General features: G+C 42.5%; 2 protein-coding genes across 9 annotated transcripts in view; one reads left to right on the top strand and one right to left on the bottom strand.

Moving 5' to 3' along the window:
• Positions 1 to 16,791, top strand: part of LOC110985368 (uncharacterized) — a 79,752-nt gene extending 62,961 nt beyond the window's left edge. For both annotated transcript variants that reach the window (XM_087146079.1, XM_087146080.1), the window contains 17 exons: positions 245 to 312; positions 1,410 to 1,598; positions 2,478 to 2,613; positions 2,994 to 3,061; positions 3,883 to 4,113; positions 5,399 to 5,534; positions 6,314 to 6,381; positions 7,772 to 8,029; positions 8,683 to 8,830; positions 8,971 to 9,041; positions 9,207 to 9,431; positions 10,080 to 10,215; positions 11,015 to 11,085; positions 11,512 to 13,686; positions 14,023 to 14,110; positions 14,495 to 14,559; positions 15,522 to 16,791. In XM_087146079.1, the coding sequence (XP_087002205.1) occupies positions 245 to 312; positions 1,410 to 1,598; positions 2,478 to 2,613; positions 2,994 to 3,061; positions 3,883 to 4,113; positions 5,399 to 5,534; positions 6,314 to 6,381; positions 7,772 to 8,029; positions 8,683 to 8,830; positions 8,971 to 9,041; positions 9,207 to 9,431; positions 10,080 to 10,215; positions 11,015 to 11,085; positions 11,512 to 13,686; positions 14,023 to 14,110; positions 14,495 to 14,559; positions 15,522 to 15,559 (4,171 nt within the window). In that variant the 3' untranslated portion in view covers positions 15,560 to 16,791. The remainder of the gene's footprint in view (positions 1 to 244; positions 313 to 1,409; positions 1,599 to 2,477; positions 2,614 to 2,993; positions 3,062 to 3,882; positions 4,114 to 5,398; positions 5,535 to 6,313; positions 6,382 to 7,771; positions 8,030 to 8,682; positions 8,831 to 8,970; positions 9,042 to 9,206; positions 9,432 to 10,079; positions 10,216 to 11,014; positions 11,086 to 11,511; positions 13,687 to 14,022; positions 14,111 to 14,494; positions 14,560 to 15,521) is intronic.
• A 468-nt stretch (positions 16,792 to 17,259) lies between these two features.
• LOC110985351 (mediator of RNA polymerase II transcription subunit 12-like protein) overlaps positions 17,260 to 26,723 on the bottom strand; it is a 50,696-nt gene continuing 41,232 nt past the window's right edge. For 5 of the 7 annotated variants that reach the window (XM_087146081.1, XM_087146085.1, XM_087146083.1 and 2 more), the window contains 3 exons: positions 23,742 to 23,897; positions 22,962 to 23,191; positions 17,260 to 20,442 (listed from right to left, as the gene is read on the bottom strand). In XM_087146081.1, coding sequence (XP_087002207.1) covers positions 20,070 to 20,442; positions 22,962 to 23,191; positions 23,742 to 23,897 — 759 coding nt within the window. In that variant the 3' untranslated portion in view covers positions 17,260 to 20,069. The remainder of the gene's footprint in view (positions 20,443 to 22,961; positions 23,192 to 23,741; positions 23,898 to 26,723) is intronic. The other 2 variants (XM_087146084.1, XM_087146082.1) reach the window with 2 other exon arrangements.

Genomic DNA, 26,723 nt, shown 5'->3' with positions numbered 1-26,723 from the left:
TCTTCTTTTCATAAATGTATGAAAACATCACCTCCGCCCAAACTAGCCATGTGTTTATGTTTTTAAGCAATGAAGCATTTAAGGAAGGCTGGAATTTTTTTGCAATAGAATAAACCAAAAGAATTGCAATTGAAATCTTTTAAAGAAGTATTCATATTGTTACATGGATGTTACGGGAGTTGAAAATAGTTGTTGGAATACACTTTAGAGAGTTACTGTGCTGACAATTCGATGCTGTCTGCAGGTATGCCGAAAACTACAAGTGGGACCATGCCAACTGTGAAGAAATCAAGCATTACATTTGCCAATACGGTAAGGAAACTCTCACTCAATTCCAAACATACCCACTATCCTGATCGGCTCCTTGTTCGTGGAGCGATATACACTGGATAATACATGAACAAGGACGGATTTCCTGTGTCGTAATAAGGGGGGATTTTGAAACATGTTAATTCTTGCAAATTCCTCATTTAGTACTGGGTGGCGTGTCCTCGCACTAAAAGTGATTCCCATTGAGTTTATACACACAGGCTCTGACCAGTCCACAGAGAATGAGTGTGTGTGGAATCCCCAGGTAAGTGGCCGTGGGTAATGGCCAGTCTTTGTAGTGAATATTGCTCTGGGAGGATTCGGTAGAAAATGTGACATGAATCTTGAACTAAGAAGTGACTTCAGCCGTTAGCCACTGGCTTCCATCGGTAGAGTACACATGGATTTTTCCAGTTTTTCAACCATAACTTTTTCCATGGGCAAGGATACTTCTTTTTCACTAGTTTCCAGGGGCTGTTTTTCCTGGCAGAGAAAGCAAACCAAAGCAGTCTTAGTTGTAGGTTAACCTTTCAGAGAAAGCCTGGTTTATATGGCCTACTGAGATGGAAATGTTTTGCATTTTCTCACCGACAATGTACTTCTTGTGTGTGATAACCGATATGTATTATGTTTTTGTTTAATAGCCTTGAAAGAGATAAATTGACATGTACTTACAGTGTGGTTTCTTAGTTCAGTAGTGTATTTAGACTATTGAAGGTGACATTTCTGAGGGGGATTGTATTTCAAGGGGGCATTGAAAGTAAATCATCTGTAGCTTATATTTAGGTTTGGTACACTTGAAAAATCTCAAGGGGGCACTAGGGGGGCATGGATTTCTGTTAGGGGAATGGGAGACGTGCCCTTGTAGTTACACCACTGAGTATATGTCGTCAGTTTTCACATCACCTCAAGATAGGTGCTCATTTGCCTTCAAAGTTAGGTACATGTATATCCTCAGTTTTCTTTCAATTTTTTTCAACAGATTTATTCTCAAATCATGTAAAGCAATACTTTGGGAGCCACGTGTACTTCATTGCGGATTTGCCAATTTCAAATCTTCCCACTCATATGCTCTTAAATTTCCTTCTTTACCCATGCAGAAAATGAACCAAAAAAGAAGCCAGCCCAGGCCCAACTCCGCCGAGTGCGGCTCTTCAGCTATCGTTTCTTCAGCCGTCGGCTGGCCTGGGTGGAGGCACAGGCAGCCTGCCGGGAGCGTGGGGCTAGCCTGGTGCAGATCCCGGACCTGGTTGTGCAGAACTTTCTGGGGAAGTCCATGAAGACCAGAGGTATGCTGGCAGATGCAGGCTATATGTATTGCTGGGCAATGTTATTCAAGGAATGAAAGTGGATATTTCAGTGGTAGCTGTGTTTTTTCATCTAAACTTTTATCTTGGTGTAGCAAAAAGCTAGCTATGATTGCTATTTCAGCAATAGTTCCGGTGAGGGAAATAATAGGGTTCACGCAACAGCTTTTTGGGCCTTCCACCGTCTTCCTTCGTTTTATTGCCTTCATCCACCACCAATATCCCGCGTTCTTTCTTTTCACCCGCCCAAAGTCTCACAATCTTTTTCCTCGTCCACTTCACTGCGTGCAGTGACCCTGTGACCCCTGGCAGCCTGCCCAAATACATGTACATGGTTATTTTTAGACCTTACCCGGACAGGTGAACGCCGCCGTATGCACATATGTATATTTATACACACACAAAAAGCAATTCCCCTACATTGGAGACTGATTTCTGTTGATCAGTTTGGAAGAAATCATCTCAAAATTTTGTAAACACTTAGTTTGTTGCTTTGTGCGTCAGGATTTAGTTTATGATATATACATTTTCTGTGTATTTGAAATATCAATCTGGGTCATAAATTATATATTCGCCTGCATTAAACATTCATATGATAAAGGGTGCAATCAATTAGTTGGCAATTTGGTATAGTTTGCAAAAAAATAGATATGCTAACCCACTAGTACTTGTTCAAAATCTGGTGAATTCATAAACCTGTAGAGTGTTTGGGCAGTAGAAGAACAGGCTTGGTTTTTGGGGACACTATACCATATAATAATTTAATATAACTCTGTGGACAGTATCGGGACTTGAATGTGCTGTTAAAAATTCTGAAATATCAAGCCTTGACTTATATTTCAAAATGTCGGCTTTTTGCAGGCAGAACTTGGCTGGACCTCACCTACAATGTCGCCTTTCCTGATACCAATGCCTGGCTGTGTAGCTCTGGATTACCCATGACGTACAACAATGGCCTCCCCCTGGAAATAGAAGGGCAATCTTGTGCTATCACCAGGTGGGCTCCACGTATACGTAGCCACTCTGAAGGAACATTTCGGAATGCTCTGAAACTTGGAAAGCAATGAAAAGAATGAAATTTTTCAGCATGTTTAAACTTTGAATGGGATAAGGAGTGACCCCCAAGGAGCATTATATGATTATGATGAAAAAATGGACGCACTCAATTTTTACATGCGTTGCGGTCCAGTTGCTTCCAATGGGAGACTTTGAGACGCATGGTGGCGGCAGACACAATGGTCCTTTTTGGTTGATGTGGGCATGTGCGTGCAGTTCTAGGCAGTTCTTTGCTTTATGTAGGATGGAAGCTTTGATGCCTCCACAGATTGTTGTAGTAGTTTAATCTTATGAGACTTCATCCTTCATTTCTGTTTACAGGAAACAGGATTTGGCGTGGATACCTGAAGAATGTGAGGCAAAACATCCGTATATCTGCCAGCAACAACGTGAGTAATAGCCTGTACACTGATAGCTTTCCAAATTGCTCTCATGCTGTGCTCTTCGGTGAGGCATAAGCCTATCCACAAAACACTGTCAGTGTCCTGTTTTTATCACTTGTGTGAGTTCCTCTGTCGCTTTCACAGTCTTATGTATTCTAAAGTTTTGTGGATGATAGTAAACTTTTTTTGGGATGCACACCGTGCATCTCTTGCCCTGGGATCATTGAAACCAGTATTTTGAATGCCAGTCATAAATTTTCTCAATTATTCTAGGGTCTGAGATGTGCCGCTAATTAAATTATGTTTATTTTTAATAGCGAAAGAAGATAAAAGCAAGTCTCTGTCAGGTGTGAAACAAGCAGAATCTCAGCATCAAGAGTTGTGCAATAATTATACACGTTGTTAAAACTGTGAACAATTCCCTGATTTTTGTCTCCCAGAAATAAATCCAGGAGTCTGTTTATGTAATAAACCTTTTCGATGAAGAATCAGCTCACAGAGTACGGTATTCAAGTGCTCATCATGGCTTTTCCCTGGTTCCTGTGCAGCTAGGGAAAAGGATGGTTTTGTCCTTGAGCTGGGCAATTTGCCAAGATCTGATGCCTTTTGCTCAGTATTGTAGTGAGCACCAGCCATAACGATTGGTTTTTCACAATGTGATAAAAGTGGCTGACCAAGTGGGCCTGGTTGTGCACTGGACATGCCTGCTCCCAGGATATTCAACAGACAAAAAAGTGGATGGATTATGATAATTCTAAACCAGTTTGATTTTTTTTTGCTAAAACGTTTGAGACTTGAACATTGTTTGTTCTTCATTATGAACCCAGCAACCTCCCTGGAGGAAACTCTTGGCATCCAGAGGGACGACACACAGCAGGCACCCGAGGAAGTCACTGGCATCAAAAAGCAGAGCTTCCAGATCGTCCGGATGGTGGGTGGCTACACTTGGAGAGATGCCAAGAAGTACTGCAATGACTTAGGTGCCCACCTGCTCCGCATCCAGAGCCAGGAAGAACAGAACCTGGTAGTCAACTTCCTGGAGACCAACAAATTACAAGGTGAGAGATCATCTTGAAAGTTTGTTTAATTCTTACTTTAAAAGAAAGCTTCATCTAGCGAACCTTGCATGGCATTGTAAACTGCCAACATTGCAGGACTCTGCTGTGTACATATAGCAAATATGTGTGAACTGTCTAAAAATAGTGAACGTTACCTACATGTTCAAAACCAAATAGTGCAAGTCACTTTCTTTGTCACTAAATATGATGCAGTGATCATAAAAAAATTCCTTCTGCTCTTCAATTCTTATCAGTCTCATGCACTGGATGACCCACCATATCTTCAAAGCACTCCACGAGTGTAGCTGGTTGGGTATAACCTAGCTGACAGTGTCAATCCATCAGCCAGAAAAGATCCTCCTAGGGGGTTCAATACTACACTGTAATGTGAACCACCCATTATTAACCACTTCGTGCCGGGGGCATTTATGAATGTTGATGATGGTAGGAGGGGATAATTTTCATTTTTTTCTGCTTTCAAAAATTCTTTAAAATTCATATCTTCATTTACTGGACACTGACACCCACATGAAAGACTGTCTGGTTTCTACTCTAATCTGACAGACAACATCTATTGAAGCTTGAGTATTTCAGCCAGGTTTGCTGCCTTGTAAAAAGAGCCCAGATTGTGCGGTGTTACGTAATTTTCTTTTGTTCAAGAACCTGGCACAGTTCGCTGCTGACCTCTTTTCAATAGGGGCCACCTTAGCGTGCAGCAGTGCTATGTGGCTCCTCACTGTGGTGGTGGAGCGATTTTGTCCCCGGTGTAATCCACCCGCGCTAAATGCCACAAACCGTGGCATACTGTTTCAAAACAAGGCTGGATTATCTCCACTATTGAGAGTGAAAAAATGTTGGTAATTCTCAGCAGCCTGGTCTTTTGTTCCGAGTATGCTCTTTTGTTACAAGGCCCAGTTCCCTTTGTCCTATTTCGGAGACCCCAGCCACGCGTATAAAGAATACATGTCCAGTACCGGCAACCCCGGCGGCAAGTGGTTAATGTTTGTTTATTTTACGAGGAAGTGATTGAAAGGAAGTGCCTTTGTTTTGTGTAGCAAGACCAGTTTGAGCAAGGTCCAATAGAGCCTACTTTTGAAAGCTCAACTTTGTGAGGCCTCTTACCAGTAGACCAATTGATAAAATAAGAGTCTTACATATTGGCATTATATCAATAAATTACTTGGGTAATTAACAAGCCTTCCTCTTAGCTTTCTTTAACTCCAAGCTGATGGTAATTCAGAGCTGTGTTGAAACTTACAGTGGTTCTTGTAAACTATTGTCCCAGATGAATTCTGGCTTGATGCTCAAGTCCCGAGCACTGGAGGGAAATGCATGAAGAGCAATGGGCAGGAAGTGACTTTCAACAAGTTCCAGGTGCAAGTTGGCCGCTCCAGACGCAGACGAGGATGCGTTTATTTCTCGTAAGTCTTGCGTAATGTTTCTCACTAATCACGACAATAGAGGGGGGATGTGGCCCAGTGGATAGGGTTTGTAACTGCAGATCAAGAGGTTACGTATTATGTCCTTGGGCAAATCACTTTACAGCTACTTGCCTCTACCCACCCAGGAATATACATGAGAACCAGTGAGGGAAGAGATAGTAATGGTATTTTTTCCTGTGTTCATTTGAAATGGCTCCATTGTAGCATCATGCTCCCTGGGGAAGTGAGGTGGCGTCAGGAATGTTTCCAGGCCTAGTGTACACTGCGATACTCTGACGAATGTTGTACTGGTGGCTGTGTGCATACTCTGTAAATACTCAGTATGATGGACCTGAAGCTGGACCAAGAGAGGGCGCTATTTTCATAGCAATGGAAGCGTCTTTTGTTGGAACTGAAGTTGGGTGTTCACAAACGACTAGGAAATGCACATGTCATGGTCACATCACTACCAAAAAATTGAACACACCAGATCAGCACGGCTGTTTTCAACGAATGAGTGGGAGCTTCTGCTAGAGGCAGATTGTCATTATTAATTGGCATACTAATCTTGAAATTCTGATTACTGCTGGTCTGTTCTGTTGGATTCTTTTATTTGCTTTTTGGAGACATCACCTTGTTGACTTTCCCTAGTGTAACGGATCAATGGCTCTGCTTCTCTTCTGAAATGTTATTTTGATAAAAAAACGGAAATTTCACAAAACCGCTTTGAAATTTGTTCTGTAATTGTAATTTAGTTTTGTGAATTTTGTGCTTTACAGAAATGAGGACGGTTGGAGTTGGAAATTCAGCAGTTGCAGTGACAAGAAGAATTTCATTTGCCAAGCAGGTAAAGTCCAAACAACAAGCAGTATTTTGTTGTCAAAAGATTAATGTGCTCCATTGCAGTGCTTGTCCCTTTGTGAAGACGTTGGGAAAGTGTTGACGGCAATATTGGCCCAGTTGCGAGGTCATGAAATTTTGATAATAAATGAGACTTCGGTTACATGTCATAATTGGAGGAAGAAGGCCAACCTGATGTGATGTTACTAGTTTAAAACAGTTTAGAAGAACACAGACGTTTAACCAACCAGAGTTGCACCTTTTCTGTATATATTTAAGGACTTCTATCTGTAGTGGTATCAACTGCTAAATCTCTCAATTATCTTTGCTTTGGTATCAACTACAAACTCTCTTCATTTACAATTTTTTACCATTGAAGAGGTTCAACTGCACGTTTTCCTTGAATGCAAATACAAAGAAAGTGTATGCCTTTGCTGAATCCACACTTCCTGTGCATGGTCTCTCACGTATGGGCAGTTCGCATTGACATCCAGTGCATGAAACATTGGATGTTCACGTTGGATCCAAATGTGAAACCTGCAACTATTTTGGAAGGTTTAAAATAATGCAATGAACATTTGCTGATATGAAATGGACGTTTTTGCAATATAGAGCAAAAGTTATGCAACTGTGATTTTGTCATTCCTAGTTTAAACAAAGTGTACACCATTGGTTTTTTGTTGTAATTTCACAAGATTAGCTGATTTCGGTGTGTGAGATTCACTGCAACTTACATTCCACTGAGTTATTTCATGTTTGAGTCAACTGCTTTTTGAAAAATTGAGAAGAACAGCACGGCATTTTCAATGCTTGAATCGAAGATCTTGTAACTTTATCTTGCGTAAAATCTATGAATTACAAGGCATTCATAGTAACGAAGTGAACTCTTATACGATGGTCAGCTGACCATTATGAAAAAAAGAGAACAAAATTTCTATTTTTCGAAAACTACAGCATTCGGGGCAGACAAAGTTTTACAGACTGACTGATGCAGTTTTGTACTTTCTTTCAAGTAAGATATTTCAGGATTATACGGTAGTCTGATTTGGGGGATTTTACCAGTGGTGTACACTACCTTTATATGATGACCGATTAAGCCTCTTTTTGTAGATGTGATTTATCATTTGTCCTTTTATTTGAGTGTTCATCGGAAAATGTGCATTTGTGTGCAGGATGTGCATCTAATTTTTCGAACAGGCATTCCACGCCGGCGCACCCATGCGTAATCAATTTTGTCACATTTGTGTTCGCATTTGCGTAGTATGTGCAACTAAACCTCCCTATTGCTTCAAGTTAAATTGTTTATCCTCTGTGCTTACGTATAATCTGTGAACTGTCATTGCTTCTGTCCTTGTTTGATCTGCTTGTCTTCCAAATTGTGATATGAAACATTGTAGAAAGCGATCAGCGTTTGACAGAGCCACTGAAGCCCCAGCGAGATGTCATCCAGACACCCCAGCTCAAGCCGGTTAGCGTCTACTACCAGTTCTACAGTGGCGGCTCGTACGCCTCCACATGGATGGAGGCCCAGCAGTTCTGCCGGAAGGCTGCTAGGGGTGGGGGCTCCGGCCACCTGGCCAGGATCAAGGATCAGGAGACCATGGACTACCTCATCAAGATGCTGAGCCGAGGGAAACGAGCCAGGAGTCTCGTCGGTGAGATGTGGGGAGAGGGAGACGGGTTGCAAGTTTTTTGTCAATGCCTCTGGTTAGGTTGTATTTAGAATGTAATTGTAAACTTTGGCCTTTGAGAAATATTTTCCAACGACTGTAACTTTAAGGGGGGAAGAGTCTCATTGATGAGATGGGGGGAGGGATTGTAAGCCTTTTGGCTATTCCTCTGTTGAGTTGGATTGAGAATGTACTGGTACACTTTGCATCTGTCAGAGACTGTCATTGTGGCTTTGAGAAACATTTTGTTGTTTGATTGCAATATCAAAGTGCGAATTTTTGTGAAAGCTAGTGTATATGCAATAAATCTCAACCCTAAAGGAAATTGCTTGTGTTCTTTGGACTATCTCACTGCACGGGGGAAGTGGAGATCGTGCCACATGAGATCTTGGCTGTCCCACGCCCACTCGTTTTTAAACTTGGCATGTTTATAGAGGCATTCATTTGGCGTTGAAATTATGATGGTTAATTCAACTAAAACCAAACTCCAAACATTGTCTGTAAAAAGACCGTCTGAACATTTTGCACAAATGATTAAAACATTCCTTTCAATTTTTTTCAACAGTCTTTTATTTGTGTATTCTCTCATAACTGCTAAACGTTTCTTTTGTTCTTTCTACATACATGTATATGAACAGGCAATTTCTGGTTTGATGCAAGTGATGTCCAAACTGAAGGCAAGTACGTGGACAGCAGTGGCGAAGCTCTTGACTACACCAACTGGTTTTCTGTTGGTAATCAGCAGGAGCCCAATGGTGGCACAGCCGAAAATTGTGCATTCATAAGGTAGGAAACCTTGACTTTAATCCCCTAAGTTCTATGTTAATATTGAAATTTGGTTCCCAAAAGATGCCCGATTATTAAATGACATTGAAGTTGCTTTGAAATTCTCATGAATTGGATTTCCCCCATTAATCTCTTGACAGCACCGAGCATGCCTTCAAATGGCATGATGAGGCCTGTGATCACACTCTGGATGGTTTCATTTGCCAATTCAGTAAGTTGTCCCTAAGTAGTCAAACTTTAATCTCTGTACAGCCAACAAATACTATCGGAATAGCCAGAGTATAAATTCTCAATAGCCGAAGCATACTCTTAATTGTAAATCCTCCAACACAGACATCAGAGTGGTTGTCATTGCTATGTTCTTCGTCTCTTTTAGGCACCAGACCAAAAGTGAAGCCCAGCCCTCCCCAGCGCGACTTTGAGCGCATGACGGCCATCCGCGCTGACCTGTCCTTCCCCCGTGGGAAGTTCACGTGGCAGTCTGGGACGCGCTACTGCAAGAGGAAGTACCCTGCCAATGGAGGCGGCCACCTGCTGCGATTCAGGAACAAGGAAGAGGAGGCCCAGATTGTCAGCAGTCTTTTTGACCAAAACAGACTTGGTGAGCAGACCAGTGGGGTTTTGAGAAGATAAAAGTGTGACACTTTTAGACTGCACATTGTCTCTCCTCTGTGGTGTAAATCTGTGCTGGCAAGTAGGGTGTTTTGGGATGACCACAGCCCTAACAATACTCTTAAGGGTAACCATCTTTAAGTGACCCTGTCATGAGAAACAGTTTGAAAAACAACATTGAGTGAAAAGCTACACCAGTTATTGAGCTGATAATTGGCCAAGGATGAAAAATGATTAAGTGTCATTGCTGTCCCTTGGTTCATTATTGTGTATTTATGGCTTTGGCTCTGTGCATTTCTCCACTTTCTTTACTGTCTGCAAAATCTCAATAATGGATTATGCCACAAAATTGTTAGCAGCCGAGTGCCCGAAGCTTGTCTGCCATCTTCTAGCATCCCTGCGGAGCTCTAGAAAATGCTTTTTTTTCCCTGTAACTGACATTGTATAATCATTTTTCCAAAGATGTACTTTGCACAAGGTAGAAGTTGGTATTTCTAATAATTGTTTTTAATTTTTGGCCCTTTTTTGCAAGCTCTTAGATGACACTGAGCATACAGTGTTACAAATTTGTAAGGGTAAATAAATTTCATTATTAAAGATGATTTTTATCTGCAATTCTTTGCTGTCTGACATGCAGGAGACTTCTACCTGGACGCCAGACTTCAGTCTGATGGGACATGGGCTGATTCCAACGGAGTGGTCTTGCCGTTCACCAACTGGGTGGATGGTGAGCCACCTCAAGATGATGACAACACCTGTGCCATTCTCAAGCTGTGAGTTCCTCTGCTCTAGATTCAAAGTCAGATACAAAGGAAGAAAAAAAATGCCCACCCTGTGGTGTCAGTCACCATTTCACCCATGTTCCTTCAGCAGTGTCACCGACCCTCAAAGCAAGGTTGTAGACACAAGCCTAATTCTAGTGTCGTCATGAGATGACGCATGTGTGTTTTATGTATGACAGTACACCGTGCCTCATGCCAACCATTTATTACTTTGTGTAAGGGTCATTAAATACGTTTACTTACATGATTTCGATTGTGGCACCTGAGAACTCAATGAAGAATCATTCACATATTAAAGGTGAAGAATTCAAGTTGAAAGTAATTTATTCAACTTACAAAATTTGTCCAAAAACAAGAATTTGCAAATTTCAATGCATATGTAAAACTCACAAAAAATAAACCAACAAAATCTTTACCAATGTCAGCCATATCTTGCAGCTAGTTCGGACTTGGCAACTGGTGATTTCTGAATGCAAAAACAGTACTAAGTAGCTGAAAAGAGACAGGGATCCCTTCACATCCTGTTCACTCAAAATCGGTGGGGGAAATTAGAAACTAAATTTGCGATGGAACAAAATTTTGGCTTTACTCTGAAAGTGCAAAGTGTTGTAAAACCCTTATGCATGGTTTTGGCTAAAATCCGGAGCACAGGCAAACTTTCTTCAAATCGACAGTTGACACTCCTTTTAACAGTGCTGATTGTTAATCTTACATTACAGGTTTACCTATCAGAAATATTTTCTATTTAAAGGAGAGGAAGTAAGCAAGCATTAAATTTGGTTTCTAACAGGAAAGAAGGTGGGAGCTACTCATGGGGAGCCAATGACTGCAAGAAGTCCCTGCCTCTCATCTGCGTAAAGTGTGAGTAGAAGCAGCATCCTAGGGAACATTCTTTACCATAGACCTGCCATAAACAGGGCTGGATGTACAAGCCAGACTTGTCCAGGCCAGATCGTGCTTGCCCATGCCAGGCCATCTCAGGCCATCCAACACCGTCCAACCTTGTATGGGTTTGCAGGGTGGGCACTTCCCCCTCTCTGGGAAAAAAATGTAAAAAAACAAAAATTAAACAAGAAATCAGGAAAAATGGGGAAAAAGAAGAAAAGGGATGATACCGGGTTTCTTGGAAAAACCTCAGAATTTACCTCCCTTCAAACTCCATGTTCTGTCTTCTACTGTTGAGCGCTCCTCCTTTTGGAAATAACTGTGGTTCCTTGCTAGTGATACAGTTGCCATTCAACAGTGTAAAATATTAATCGGAACTTTTTGTTTGCTTGTGTATTTCAGATGTAGCAGGTCCCAAAGCTGACCTAAAGGGTAAGCGCATTCGTGTTAAGGACAAGAATAGGTCTTCCAAGTCAGTCAGCAGCAAAAGTAAGAAAGCAAAATCCTCCAACAAGAGAAAATCAAGACCAGCTTCTGATGATCAAGCATCTTCTGGTGTCAGGAAAGGAAAAGGTTCTGGTTCAAGCAGTAGCAATGCGAGGAAAGTTAAATCCTCCAAAAAGAGAAAATCAAGACCAGCTTCTAATGATCTGGCATCTGGTGGAGTGACGAAAGGAAAAGGATCCAGTTCAGGCAGTAGCAAGGCAAAGAAAGTCAAATCCTCCAAAAAGAGAAAATCAAAACCAGCTTCTGATGATCTGGCATCTGGTGGAGTAAAGAAAGGAGAAGGTTCCAGTTCAGGCAGTAGCAAGGCAAAGAAAGTCAAATCTTCCAAAAAGAGAAAATCAAAACCAGCTTCTGACGATCTGGCATCTGGTGGAGTAAAGAAAGAAAAAGGTTCCGGTTCAGGCCGTGGCAAGGCAAAGAAAGTGACATCCTCCAAAAAGAGAAAATCAAGACCCGCTTCTGATGATCTAGCATCTGGTGGAGTAAAGAAAGGAGAAGGTTCCAGTTCAGGCAGTAGCAAGGCAAAGAAAGTCAAATCCTCCAAAAAGAGAAAATCAAAACCAGCTTCTGATGATCTGGCATCTGGTGGAGTAAAGAAAGGAGAAGGTTCCAGTTCAGGCAGTAGCAAGGCAAAGAAAGTCAAATCTTCCAAAAAGAGAAAATCAAAACCAGCTTCTGATGATCTGGCATCTGGTGGAGTAAAGAAAGAAAAAGGTTCCGGTTCAGGCCGTGGCAAGGCAAAGAAAGTGACATCCTCCAAAAAGAGAAAATCAAGACCAGCTTCTGATGATCTGGCATCTGGTGCAGTAAAAAAAGGAAAGGGTTCTGGTTCAGGCAGTAGCAAGGCAAAGAAAGTCAAATCTTCCAAAACAAGAAAATCAAAACCAGCTTCTGATGATTTGGCATCTGGTGGAGTAAAGAAAGAAGAAGGTTCCAGTTCAGGCAGTGGCAAGGCAAAGAAAGTCAAATCTTCCAAAAAGAGAAAATCAAGACCAGCTTCTGATGATCTGGCATCTGGTGGAGTGAAGAAAGGAAAGGGTTCTGGTTCAGGCAGTAGCAAGGCACAGAAAGTCAAATCTTCCAAAAAGAGAAAATCAAGACCAGCTTCTGATGATCTGGCATCTGGTGGAGTGAAGAACGGAAAGGGTTCTGGTTCAGGCAGTAGCAAGGCAAGGAAAGTCAAATCTTCCAAAAAGAGAAAATCAAAACCAGCTTCTGATGATCTGGCATCTGGTGGAGTGAAGAAAGGAAAAGGTTCCAGTTCAGGCAGTGGCAAGGCAAAGAAAGTCAAATCCTCCAAAAAGAGAAAATCAAGACCAGCTTCTGATGACGTGGCATCTGGTGGAGTGAAGAAAGGAAGTGGTTCCAGTTCAGGCAGTAGCAAGGCAAAGAAAGTCAAATCCTCCAAAAAGAGAAAATCAAGACCAGCTTCTGATGATCTGGCATCTGGTGCAGTAAAAAAAGGAAAGGGTTCTGGTTCAGGCAGTAGCAAGGCAAAGAAAGTCAAATCTTCCAAAACAAGAAAATCAAAACCAGCTTCTGATGATTTGGCATCTGGTGGAGTAAAGAAAGGAAAAGGTTCCAGTTCAGGAAGCAGCAAGGCAAAGAAAGTCAAATCTTCCAAAAAGAGAAAATCAAGACCAACTACTGATGGCCAAGCATCTTTAAAAATGAAGGAGCAGAAAAGTTCTAATTCAGGCAGTGACAAAACCAAGACTAGCAAGTCTACCCAATCTGTCAGTGGTTCCTCCGGTTCTGGTGGTGGCAACACATACCAGAGTAGCTATACCTATGAAAGTGGCCAGGAGCAGTCCTCTGAGTCCTCTGGCCAGAAGCTATCCTCTGGGTCCTCTGGCCAGAGTCAGTCCTCTGGCAGTGGGTACACATATGAGCAGTCGTATTCTAGCGGTCAGCAGATCCAACAAGAGATATCCGTGTCCTATGGGAGCATTTACGGACCCAAGGACAGTGCTGTGGCCGCTTGCAAACAGAGTGGGATGGAGCTGGCAGTCATTTCAGAGAAGATGATCCAAGACATGATTGCCGAGGCCTTCCGGAACAAGTATGAAGGTAGGGCAGCCCAGAGTGGGTCCCCACAGGGAAACTCACAGAGTGTACCGTAGAATGTAGGGACTGTTTCAAAGGTATGTTAGTAAAACATAATATCCCTTCCAGTTTGAGAATGTAAGTTTATTGATTCAAGTGGATGAAAGTCTGCAGTTAGTTTGATGTCTCATAAAAGGGTAAGATAAGGTGGTCATTTGTGAGGTGTTTGAATGTGGGCATGTGCAAAGGGGATGAGCCAATTTTGAATCTGTGGTGCAACGGAGCGTTGACTATTGAATGAAACGCAGATCAGCTTGTAAAACTGCATGAATTCTTTCTCGTAACCATTTATGGCTGTAGGTGACGTTTGGATAAACAGCAAGTCTAAACATGAGACATGGACCTGGTGGGCCAACGACAAGGGCAGTGGCGATTGCTTGATCATGAGGTACAGACTGATGGTCAACCTGACAACTTTCTGGGGCTGCTAACCTCTGTCAAAAAGGAAACATAATAGATGTCATAAAAATGGGTTATTGACAGAGATTCTATCTTTGCCTCGGGCATTTACTGCCTGAGAAACAAAGCTTCAGACTGAAAGTCAGTCCACTTAATACTTTTCGATTTGTGAAGCTACATTTACATAGATAAAAAAAAATCATCTTCCTTTTATCGAATTTTGCTATTATAAACAGTTTGGAAAAACTTGAGGCTCTGTAGAATTTTCCAATCCCTAATCTTCGTTCATTTCATTCCAAAATCCAGTGGAATGTTATGAGGCATGGCAAATGTTCCTCCAAACTCATTTTTGTGGTTCTGTTTTCCTCTGCAGTGAGAAGGATGACTACAAGTGGAGACAAGCCCCCTGCACGGCCGAGATTGCATTCTTTGCTTGCAGTAAGTAGACCGCTTACCTGCCCCCCCCTACTGCTTGGAATTATGGACACCTTGTCCTGTCCTGTCATTATTTCAGTGCACAATTTTTGAACAGTCCCTTGTACATTAAGCTCTGCAAACCTCCAAGTATTGTGAACTTTTTGCCAGTATTGTAGTATAGAGACCTCTTATAAGAACCACAAGACCACTGGGAGATCTCCAGTCTGAATTCAAGTCACAAGCTATTCAAATGAACAGCAACCAGAGCATTTGTTAGCTATTGTTCACCCTCTTATGCTTGCAGAATACCCCGCTACTTTAAAAAATGACCCCTAGAATGACTGGTTCCATGGGTACAAGGTGAAAGTCCTTTGAGAAGAGTGTGACACTTTGACGTGTACCTGGCCATGAGGTTGATCATGCGGGGTGGCGGGGTCTCTTGTGAATGGACTTGTGATAGTATTGACGACACCGCATTTTGCACACAAGGAACTGTATAACCAGCTTAGTCATGATCTTCACTGTTGCCAGAAATCAGTGAAAAATGTCCAAACTTCAATTCAGAGTTATCAGAGCACTACAATTTGTATAACTTTCTACATCACTAATCTGCAACAGGAACGTCAGACATATTTAAATGGGAATGAAAATCCCACCAAATAGAATGTGTGCACTATGTAGAAAGTGATCCACTCCTTTGTAGAACGAGTGTGGCTCTCGAATTCTGTCACTCCTTTACAGTGTTTCTCCTTTATTGTATCTTGTCATTAAGAATTCTTTATTCCCTGGATGAATATTTTTTATCCATTCAGCCTTTTTAAAAAGACAGACCAGCAATGCTTTTGTCTTGTGTTAGTATTTGTCATAGAAATAAAATTAAGAGTAGCATCTTGTCAAATCTGTGCCCAAACTGTGCAGAAATACAGGACCCTCACAGTATATTTTGTCCCACTGTAACAGCACTATGTTTTGCTTTTTCACAGTGTCAAAAGGACCAGAAACTGTCGTAAACGGCAAGTGAGGAAGAGAGGAATGAAGCTCCATGGAAATTGAGGATTTCAAAATAGTTTCCAGTTTATGCGTTTGAAATTTCAATTATTTTCACTCAGTGCTCTTTTCGGTGTAGGTGAAGAAAAGGGGAATTGTAACAATGTGGGTGTTAAAAGAAAAAGGTCATTTTGTAATCTGTTGCACACATTTTTTGACTGAGACGGTTGATTTTTTGTGTGTCAGATTTTTCGAACGTTTGACAACTTCATTAGAAATTTTGCTTCTTAAGTTTTAGAAAAATTTAAATCATCATTTTTAAAATCTTCTTTTGGCATGGATTCTAAAAAGTTGTTTAAATAAATACTAGGAGATGCAATTGGGCATTATAAAAATTTTGAGATGGAAAATGTTATTTGACTGTTTTGGATGACTTTTCTGTGAAATCTCAGTTCCTGTGTGAAGACTGAGAGAAGCAATCACATACACATGTCAAAACACATATCAAACCCCATAACCTGCTCATTTTGTATCCTTTGATCAATATTACATTGAGTTCCTATCCAATCCAGAGAATAGGAAAGTCTTGGACTTAAGATTTTATTCAAATTTATTCATGAAAATTAGTATTACTGAATATTTATTTGAATATATAATTATTCGGCAAGCATGTAAAGTAGGTACTGATTCACTATTCACTTTTGAGGAGCATTTTTGTTTTTGAAAGTATCTAATCGGCTTTAATTTCCATGTAATTCTATCTAAAAGCTTGGTGTTATTATGGTTTTTAAATCTCTCCTTAGGAGAATTTTGAACTGGTGAAATCAATGAATTAATTAGTGATTGTATCACTATAGTTATTCCCAGATTACAATTTATTGAAAGTGCATGAACACGTGTGATACCCCTCGAGAGTCACTTTGTGACATTTAGATGCATGTTGCATGATACACTTGAAGTTACTCATTAATCTTTATTCCAAAATTTTTTTAATCCTTTCAAAAATGGAATGAGGGTTCACTTCTAGAGCTCACGGATCGAGATGCTTTTAATTATAAGCGTCATAAATTTTTTGAATCCTTTGAACTTTCATTTGGTACTATCTGTGGAATTTCAAAAATCTCATATCGATCATATTGCTGAAAAGTTGAACCTGAGGTGTGTGCACTTGCCAATGTCAGAGGATTGTGAAAGGTTTACCCTGTGAAAACAGGGTGCAAGTGAGTTACAAGTTCACATAAAAAAGAAGACAACGTTGTTGTTTTACTCTTTTTTTTCCTTTCATGTTTGGTTCTGTATGAATGTGTATCATCTTTATCATTGCCTTTACTTGAGAACATTTTTCATATCTAGCTCTGTGGACTGCTTTTGGCCACAAGAGGTCTAGTGACTTTCATGAGTAAAAAGAAAGGGTCAAGGGCATGAAAGTTGGCTGAAGTCAGGTTTTGTTTGCACATGCTTTTGTGCAACAGAAAAATTTCACGAAATGTTTCATTTCACAAATGCATGTGAAAACACCCTAGCTAGAAATCAATGCTGACAACGAATTCCAATAAGTGCATTTTTCTGCAAATCCTTGCAAGCACTTGAAAATGAAAATTCCCAGCTACCATTCATAACTTTACAAATTTAACCTCAAATTCTCAAGCTATGATTTCACATAACACTACAATGCTGGTAAGACAGACAGGTCTTTCCAGCAGGAAGCATTGAAACAAGTACAATGGCAAAGTGTTGTTTAATTTAAAAACTCGACTTTTATTTAAATATTAATGTGCAGTATGAATATTCCTAATATTATGCATATTTATTAGTTTATCAGAGTTTCTTTTCACAGGTAACATTTCATCACTGATCTTTCCTGACTTTCAATTTGGTATCGATGATCACGTTTGTGTACAATACAATGACAACATTCAATATTAAACAGAACAGCAAGTCTGCATTTCAGTTTGAATTGAAAAATACTTCCATGAGAATTTTCCCAAGTTTCACAAGTCTGAAAAGAAACCAAACTAAAACCCTACACATGTTCTGAAATTCAACAAAAATGTTAAAACACTCTGGATGTGATTTCATAATTTCTTATTCATGGCTATACAGACAAAATCTCTTTTTCGGGGGAGACATCCTAAGTTCAGTAAGCATTTTAAATATGGTTTGCAGATGTGAGGTCATTGGTGCTAAAATTCCACCAACTCACAGTTTAGCACTTGAACTATAGGAACAGAAGAAGTATAGAAAGCCACATCCAGTTAGTGCTAGTACCGACGCAGCCACTTACCAACTGGATTCCTTAACCACTTGCTGCCAGGTGGGATTTGAAGTTGCATGACGTAAAACCCAAATTCCTAAAAAAATCACAGCTTCATTTTCTACTGGACGTTTACACCCACACGAATAACTGTTTGGTGACTACTCTAATCTGACAGACAACATCTATTGACATCTGAGTATTTCAGCCAGGCCTGCTGCCTTGTAAAAAGAGCCAAGATTGTGGAGTGTTATGTAACTTTCTTTTGTTCCCGAAAGCAGCGCAGCGCGCAGCGCACAGCTGGCGTCTTTCAATAGTGGTATGTAGTGGTATTGTATCACTCATCACCGGAGAGCTTTTGTCCCCGTAGGTAATCTGCTGGTGCTAAATGCCACAAATAATCTCTCAAAAAAAGGACAGATTTTCTCTGCTATTGACAAGTGAAAAAAACGTTGGCAATTCCCAGCAGCTCAGTCTTTTGTTCGGAGTATGGTCTTTTGTTACAAGGCCCAGCTCTTTTGTCCAGTTTCAGGCTCTCCGGCTTTGTGTATAAAGCCTAGGTGCCCCGGCAGCATATGGTTAATGTGGCATAACGTGAACAGGAATAAACTATTAAAATGAACTATGTTTTTTCAATTATGGAAGTTCTTGAGACTGGTTCCCTCTGCACATCCCTATGGAGGATTTGGAAACCAACATATAGCTTCACTCATTTGTGCATCTCAGAATGACCAGTGATCCACACGTTTTACATGTTGGATCCGAAAGTGTGTAACCTATTGTTTATTTAAAAAACCCACTTTTCATCCAGTCCGGTTCTGTATCACACCGGACTAACTTGCTAACACCCACATGAGATGGAAGGTCAAGTACACCTCCAAAAAGCATTTGCATTACCGGGGAGTCGCATCCGATATTGGGCATTTGCCAGAAATTGAGTTCTGCAAATACATGTTACTCTGGAATTGAGCTCCAAACAATTTTAAGCCATTCAAAGGACATAACTGGCAACTTCGGTTGTTAAATCCATGTGAATCAATTTCCCAACCTCTGGCCATTGACGTTAGCTGCACTGCTCTTGGCAATGCGCCAAAGCCAGGATTTTTCTGTATGCTTGTTACTCACACATCCTGATAAACTACAAACACTTAAATATTCAGAAACTGAGATGTCCATATTTCTAGACTCATAAATATTTTGATTTTCAGCACTCTCCCCCATAAAGTGGTTTGAGAAAAAGGGTCTCGACTGACCCTTGCTTTCTTTTGCCTTATTAAAGGAGTGTAATATTCCAGTATTACAATATTATTTCACTTTGAATCATTACATTAAATAGCTTACAATAAAGTATACATTAAATAGTATACCATGAAATTAAAATATAAGTATATATACACTTGTCTGAAATGGATTTAATTGTGACATTCGTGACTCTGATATGCAAAAAAGTCTTCCAGATTTCTCCCGAGATTACAAGTTCAGAAGTGACTTGTACGACAGTCAAGCAAAGTCGTATACCAATGCAAACTAGTCGTTCACTGCTGCATAGCCTGTATGGGCCCCATATCACCCGAGAATGCTTTTGCTTTGGTATGGCTTATACTCTGGTGAGGGCTTGTGCTGCATGGCCTATGTATGCTCTATGCCATGGCAAAATGCCACGGTGATCAAGGCATATGACACCTATGAGACTCCACAGCCATAGGGGATACCACGAGAATGAGATCTAGGTGATGAGCACTCAATGTGGTATGTTACACTTAATACTGCTCTTGGAAGAGATTCTAACCAGGTGGGGCAACTATGGCTTGGCTTGAGTAGGCCTACACCATAGAATGCCAAGGTGCCCAAGGCACAAGATACCACAGCTGTGAGATCCTACGGCCATAAGATGTGAGTTACGTTGAGTGAATGGAATAGGAAGCTTTCAATGCTACTGTTGGGATTACGAAGCAGAGAAAGGTGTTGCTGCATGGCCTGTGAAGGCCCCACGCCACAGGAGAATCCTGACAGGTGTTGCGACCACAGAACCACAGGCAGGAGATTCTATGGCCATAGTTGATACCACGGTAATGGTATCTCCTGATGAGTTACCACTGCAGTATGCTAACAGTACTGCTGTTGGTAAGGATTATATAGGGGAGGAGCTGTTACTGCATGGCCTTCGCTGGTCCCATGCCATAGGAGTATCCTGACAGGTGTTGGGACCACAGGCAGGAGATTCTATGGCTATAGGCGATACCACGGTAATGGTATCTCCTAATGGGTTACCACTGCAGTATGCCAACACTCAGTACTGCTGTTGGTAAGGATTATATTGCGGAGGGGGCTGTTGCTGCATGGCCTGCGCAGGTCCCATGCTGCCTGGGCCGCTTTGCGTCATCTGGCTCTTCAGGCGGCTGACAAGGTTGGCCGTCTGCTGGTCCTGCTGGTGGTGCTGTGGCGGCTGGTGCTGTTGCTGCTGCTGTTGCTGCTGTTTCTGCAGGACGGCCAGCCGCTGTTGCCGCAGCACCTGGTGTTGGCGCTCCTGCGGGGCAGCCAGCGGCTGCATGTAAGGCTGGCCGCCACTGTGCGGGGCAGTGGGCTGGTGCTGGGGCATGATGTTGCCTGGCGCCATGCCCCGCTGCATGGAGGCTCGTTGCTGCAGTTGATGTTGTAACCTACTGTAGAAGATAGATCGTACAAAGCCGTTATGTGGAGGATAGGCACACCAAGAGAAAGAAGCATATGAACCAAACAGTTAAAATCTACCATGAAATTTAAGATGCATTATTGCCATATGTACACTGAAATCTTGGATGGGTATGTTGCTAGACATTTTGGCAAGAGGGTAGGATTTTTTTAGCAAAGACGGTGGTATGCCATGTTGGGAAAGAGGGTGGGATGACATTTTGGCAAGAGGGTGGGATGGTATGTTGGCTAAGAGGGTGGGATGGCATGTTGGCAAAGAGGGTGCGATGGCATGTTGGCAAAGAGGGTGGGATGAAATGTTGGCAAGAGGGTGGGATGAAATGTTGGCAAAGACGATGGGATGGCATATTGGGAAAGACGGTGGGATGACATTTTGGCAAAGAGGGTGGGATTCATTTTGGCCGAGGGTGGGATGACATTTTGGCAAAGAGGGTGGGATGGCATGTTGGCAAAGAGGGGGGGATGACATTTTGGCAAGAGGGTGGGATGGTATGTTGGCAAAGAGGGTGGGATGGCATGTTGGCAAAGAGGGTGCGATGGCATGTTGGCAAAGAGGGTGGGATGAAATGTTGGCAAGAGGGTGGGATGAAATGTTGGCGAAGAGGGTGGGATTCATTTTGGCCGAGGGTGGGATGACATTTTGGCAAAGAGGGTGGGATGGCATGTTGGCAAAGAGGGGGGATGACATTTTGGCAAAGAGGGGGCGATGACCTGTTGGCAAAGAGGGTGGGATGGCATGTTGGCAAAGAGGGGGCGATGACATGTTGGCAAAGAGGGTGGGATAACATTTTGGCAAAAAGGGTGGGATGGCATGTTGGCAAAGAGGGGGGGATGACATTTTGGCAAAGGGGGGAAGACATTTTGGCAAAGAGGGAGGGGGCTGACATTTTGGCGAGAGGGAGGGATGGTATGTTGGCAAAGAGGGTGGGATGGCATGTTGGCAAAGAGGGGGCGATGACATGTTGGCAAAGAGGGGGGATGACATTTTGGCAAAGGGGGGATGACATTTTGGCAAAGAGGGAGGGGCTGACATTTTGGCAAGAGGTTGGGATGGTATGTTGGCAAAGAGGGTGGGATGGCATGTTGGCAAAGAGGGTGGGATGGCATGTTGGCAAAGAGGGGGCGATGACATGTTGGCAAAGAGGGGGATGACATTTTGGCAAAGAGGGGGGGGCTGACATTTTGGCAAGAGGGTGGGATGGTATGTTGGCAAAGAGGGTGGGATGGCATGTTGGCAAAGAGGGTGGGATGGCATGTTGGCAAAGCGGGGGGGATGACATGTTGGCAAAGAGTGTGGGATGGCATGTTGGCAAAGAGGGTGGGATGGGCCATAGGATCAGTGATTCCCCGACATTTTCCATCAAAACAAAATTGATGGGATGACATTTTGGCAAAGAGGGTGGGATGAAATGTTGGCAGAGGGTGGGATTCATTTTGACAGAGGGTGGGATGACATTTTGGCAAAGAGGGTGGGATGGGATGACATTTTGGCAAGAGGGTGGGATGACATGTTGGCAAAGAGGGTGGGATAGCATGTTGGCAAAGAGGGGGGATGACATTTTGGCAAGAGGGTGGGATGACATTTTGGCAAAGAGGGCGGGATGACATGTTGGCAGAGGGTGGGATTCATTTTGACAGAGGGTGGGATGACATTTTGGCAAAGAGGGTGGGATGGGATGATATTTTGGCAAGAGGGTGGGATGACATGTTGGCAAAGAGGGTGGGATGGCATGTTGGCAAAGAGGGGGGATGGCATTTTGGCAAAGATGGGATGACATTTTGGCAAAGAGGGGGGCTGACATTTTGGCAAGAGGGTGGGATGACATTTTGGCAAGAGGGTGGGATGAAATGTTGGCAAAGAGGGTGGGATGACATGTTGGCAAAGAGCGTGGGATGGCATGTTGGCAAAGAGGGTGGGATGGGCCATAGGATCAGTGATTCCCCGACATTTTCCATCAAAACAAAATTAGCAGGCATGCAAACAAAAAGTCAGAAAAAATCCCAAACTATACAACACTTGCCAACATGTTGGCGCCCATTTCATTACGTAGTTATATTTAGGCAAAATTCTCCTGATGAGCGCCCGCAATGTGTAGATTCTGCTGGAACTATCCCTTGGATTGACAGGCTGGAAATGAGATATATACGCATCTTCCTTTCCCCTGCCTGTTTTTGGGAAATCCCCATGAGTCCCTGTAAAAGTTGCTTGTCAGGTACCAGCCAATTTTGCTTGGAACAATTCTTCTAAATTCTCCACTGTGCTGGAAACCAATGCTACACTCTTCACTCAAAAAGGGTCTTCAGTCCAAGACAAAATTACAGCGACCTTCCCCAATCTTGCAAAATCCTACAATACCTACAGGGGGCACTTGGGGTTTAACAATGAACAGCACTGAAGATTTTCATGCTATGTCAAATCCTACTGGCGTGCACTCTCTTCATTCATATTCATATGGCCGAGAACTTATCAGCCTTTGAGATTTCGACCTACCTGACAGCTTCTGGCACCTGCCTGTGCTGGCTCATGTAGCCTGATTGGCCCGGCTGGACCTGGGGCCGTCCCATCTGGGGGCCCATCATGCCCCCTGGCCCCACAGTGGGCTGAGCCCCGTGGGCGCTGTAGTGGCTGTAGTTGGGCGAGACCATGGGGTCATTGGTCAGCTGGGGTTGCTGCATCATCTGGTTGCCATAACCCCCATAGCCCACCGACGAAGGCGCCTGCTGGGAACATGACAGACACAAATGTTAAAACCCTGGCATTAAGTCACTTGTAACGTTATTGCAAATGGTAACGCCACTACAAGAGAAGCGGCTGAAACTCGAGGTACATGTATGTATGAAGCTGTACTTTATTCATGTACTCCAAGAAATGTCAAACTTATGCGCCCCAAGCTGAAGTGCACCCCCAATCGACGAAAAGAAAGACAGTTGGTTAAAAGCCAGTTATTGCATGTGTTCTGCGTGTACACAAAAACCATACATGCCGGAGTAAATTAGTTACGCGTATTCAGCGTGCTCCGCATCAAACGGGCATATACTTGCGCCCCTCATGGCACGCCTATGTGGTGAGTACCAAAAAACACACCCTCTTTTGTTCAACTCGGAGCGGATAGGCCTCTGTACTTGTGGTTTTACACTTTATGTGTGCGCTTTTCTATGGAGCCACGGGAGGTGGGGGGGCACGGTCCACCAAGCTCCAGATGAATCATGAAAGGCAACTAGGTACAGTGTTCCCATTATTGGTACAACTGATTTGGGAGATCAGACTGACCTGGGGTTGTCCGGGCTGCATGTGGTGCATGGGACCCTCATGGGGGCCCTTGTACTGCATGAACATGTCGGTGGAGACGCCAGAGCCCCCCATGGCTCGGGCTGCTTGCTGCTGCTTGTAGTGGGCCATCTGCTGTTGCTTCTGCATCAGGTGGTACTGCAACCGAGAAAAAAACAAAACAAAACGCTGCACAGTTCAACAAACAAAAAACTGTCCAGAATGTAGACGCCAAAACGTAGTCCAACATAACAGGGCGAGTTTCTGCTGAACTGAGTGTGATCAACAAGTCCATCACAACTCTTTTGTGAGACCGGTCACAACCATATGAGCAGTGTCAAAGAAATGATTTGAAGAGTTTTATCTTGACTTGTGACTGGACGACTTGTGACAGAGTTGTTTTTAGACAGAGTTATGGCATGAGTGCCTCAATTGTTGGAACCAAAATGGGGGATTATGCATCAGTGCACGTGGACAATTAGCACACAATAGCTGTATGCTGTGCTGAACACACAATGAACGGCCATTTTGGTTCCAAAGTGTGAAGTTGGCGCTACTCTCTCTATCTACAGCTCTGACTTGTGACGGACTCGACTGTGACACTGAAGGCCCATCTCTTCTGTGAGCAAGTGGGGTTCTAAAGGACATGTATAACGTAACCTGGTTTGCACAGCAAAGTGTCCTCTTCAAATCTTAATTGTAATTGTGTACAGTCATGGATAATAGCATGTGACGACTATACATTCATTAAGGTTCCTCACAAAGGTGAGAGCCAGCTAGCGACTAAGGACAGGAGTCTATAACTCTTTACAAATGTACCATCAAGTTATAACGATAGTGGAAAGAGCAAATTAGGTTACAGTGAGGTTTTTGTCCACAGATCACATATAAGGCCAAAGAAGTTAAAACAAACCTTGTAAAGGCTTGAAACGAAACTTTTGCTAGTAAACTGAACATCCCAGCGATTACGTTTCAACCACTGAAATCTACAAACCAACAGCTCCATTTCAGAAGTTTTAGATGTGCAAGCAACTAAAATAGATATAAATGTCCACAAAGCATTTCTCCAATAAGTGCTTTTCACTTGTCAAATCTGAAAGACCGACACTGTCGGTATACACCACATTAGGCAGTCCGGGAAAACCAAAACAAAGCTTGATGTCATGACTGCTGACTATGAGCAGAAGATTCTGGGATTAGCATGTAAGTTTGGGTGTTTGCACATGCATAGATTAAAGGTTCCTGTATTTCTAAGCTTAACATTGTAAACACAGACTAGTGATTATAAGCTCTGAATTTGGTAATTAGCAGAGCCATAAACTTGAATTCTGGTCTTTTCAACCTGTGTAATCTGAAGCTGGACAAATGCACTCGCGACGATCCATAACAAATGCATATTAATGCGATGCAGTAGAGGTTAGTAGTGTACTATCCCATTACAATAAAGCACAAAGCCAAAAACACTGTGATTCTTTCGTTTCTATTGAAAATCAAAATAACACTTTCATTACAACTGATTGTCCACATGACACCAAAAATTCAAAGAAACATTCTAGCGTTTCAATAAAGATAAACACAAAACAAAAAAAGATGAATTAAAATTGAGACACTGACAATTAAGAACCACCAAAAACCAAATTGGGTAGCTTGGAATAAACAAAACAATGCATTCTAGTGCACTATTATTGTTTGAGAATAGCACTTGGTCGTAGTATGCACTCAGACACTCATTCAGCTTTTGGGTCTGGATCAGAGGCGATGGGTGGGAAAGATGGCTGTATGATCGATTCTAGTTGAATAGTGTGTTTGCCAATGCCTCTTGGCATAGCAAAACTGGACTTTCATTTGGAGCAGCGGCTTTGATGCTGCTTTGTTTTAAAACACTGACTTCGGTATGAAGGCCAGTTCATACTCAGCACCGAAGCAAACAATGTAATAATGATGTCAGAAAAAAACAAAAGTTGAGCACATTTCAACTCTAGCGAATGTTGTAGCGAACGTTTTGTGGCGTCAAATCTGCATTGCTTCTGTGTTTGCCTGAAGTATGAACTGGCCTGGAAACCAGCACAATGGAATACAAACTCAAAGGTCCAGCAGCTGGCAAACTTTTCAGTGCCACCAAGGTATCAGTGGGATAATAATAAACCGTATTAATATAGTGCCTCCCAGACAGAGTCTTGATGAAGTGCTTAACAGAACAAAATGTAAACAATTCAATAAAATAAACCAGTGACTGTGAATTTAATAAATGGGTCTTTAGCAAGTTTTGGAATTCATACTCGGTTGACGCAGTTTTGACATGATGAGGAAGAGCATTCCACGAGGCTGGAGCAGCAAATGACAGGACCGACAACCGCAGAATTTAGTTCAAGATGTTGGTTGACTGGTTGACTTAATTGGTATGTTGAACTGGATCGAAGAGTGCGGACAGGTTGATAGGTATGAATGAGTTCTTGCAGATATTTTGGAGCAGATCATTTTTGAGCCAGTTATGTTTCTTAATACACTTGATACTAAATACCATTTTTTTTCTTGCCTAATGCTCAGGATTATAGGCAAAGTCACTAGCACCCGTTGGGGTACGGGGGTAGGGGGCTGAGAGGCCAGTGCCCCTCCCCCATCCCACTTTTTGACTTGGAGGGGGCATTCTTCCCTCAAACTCTTAGCCAGAACACAACAGGGCAGGGCTTCGTGGATCAGTCCATTAATGGCTGATGGTCTCACAAATGCCGCCCACCCTGTTGGAAATTGTTCCGCCACCATCGGCCAATGTTGGTAAATATTTGCCATTTGGTAACGATAGTCACTGACACTTGGAACCCACAGACAAAAAAATACAATGCTGTATCAGCAACCGGAGGCTGAAGCAGGAAGGATGAGCCGGCGAGTTCTAAGCCCCCGAGTTTCTGTCTATACTTCATTCTTAACATGCAAGCAATGGTATAAGAAACTGTGGCAGAGCTGTGCAATTTTCTTACAGTCATT

This window comes from Acanthaster planci, linkage group LG14 (assembly GCF_054643075.1).
Source record: "Acanthaster planci isolate LZ-2023a linkage group LG14, COTS_SCS, whole genome shotgun sequence".
Lineage (NCBI taxonomy): Eukaryota > Metazoa > Echinodermata > Asteroidea > Valvatida > Acanthasteridae > Acanthaster > Acanthaster planci.
This window is presented reverse-complemented; position numbering and strand designations above follow the sequence as displayed.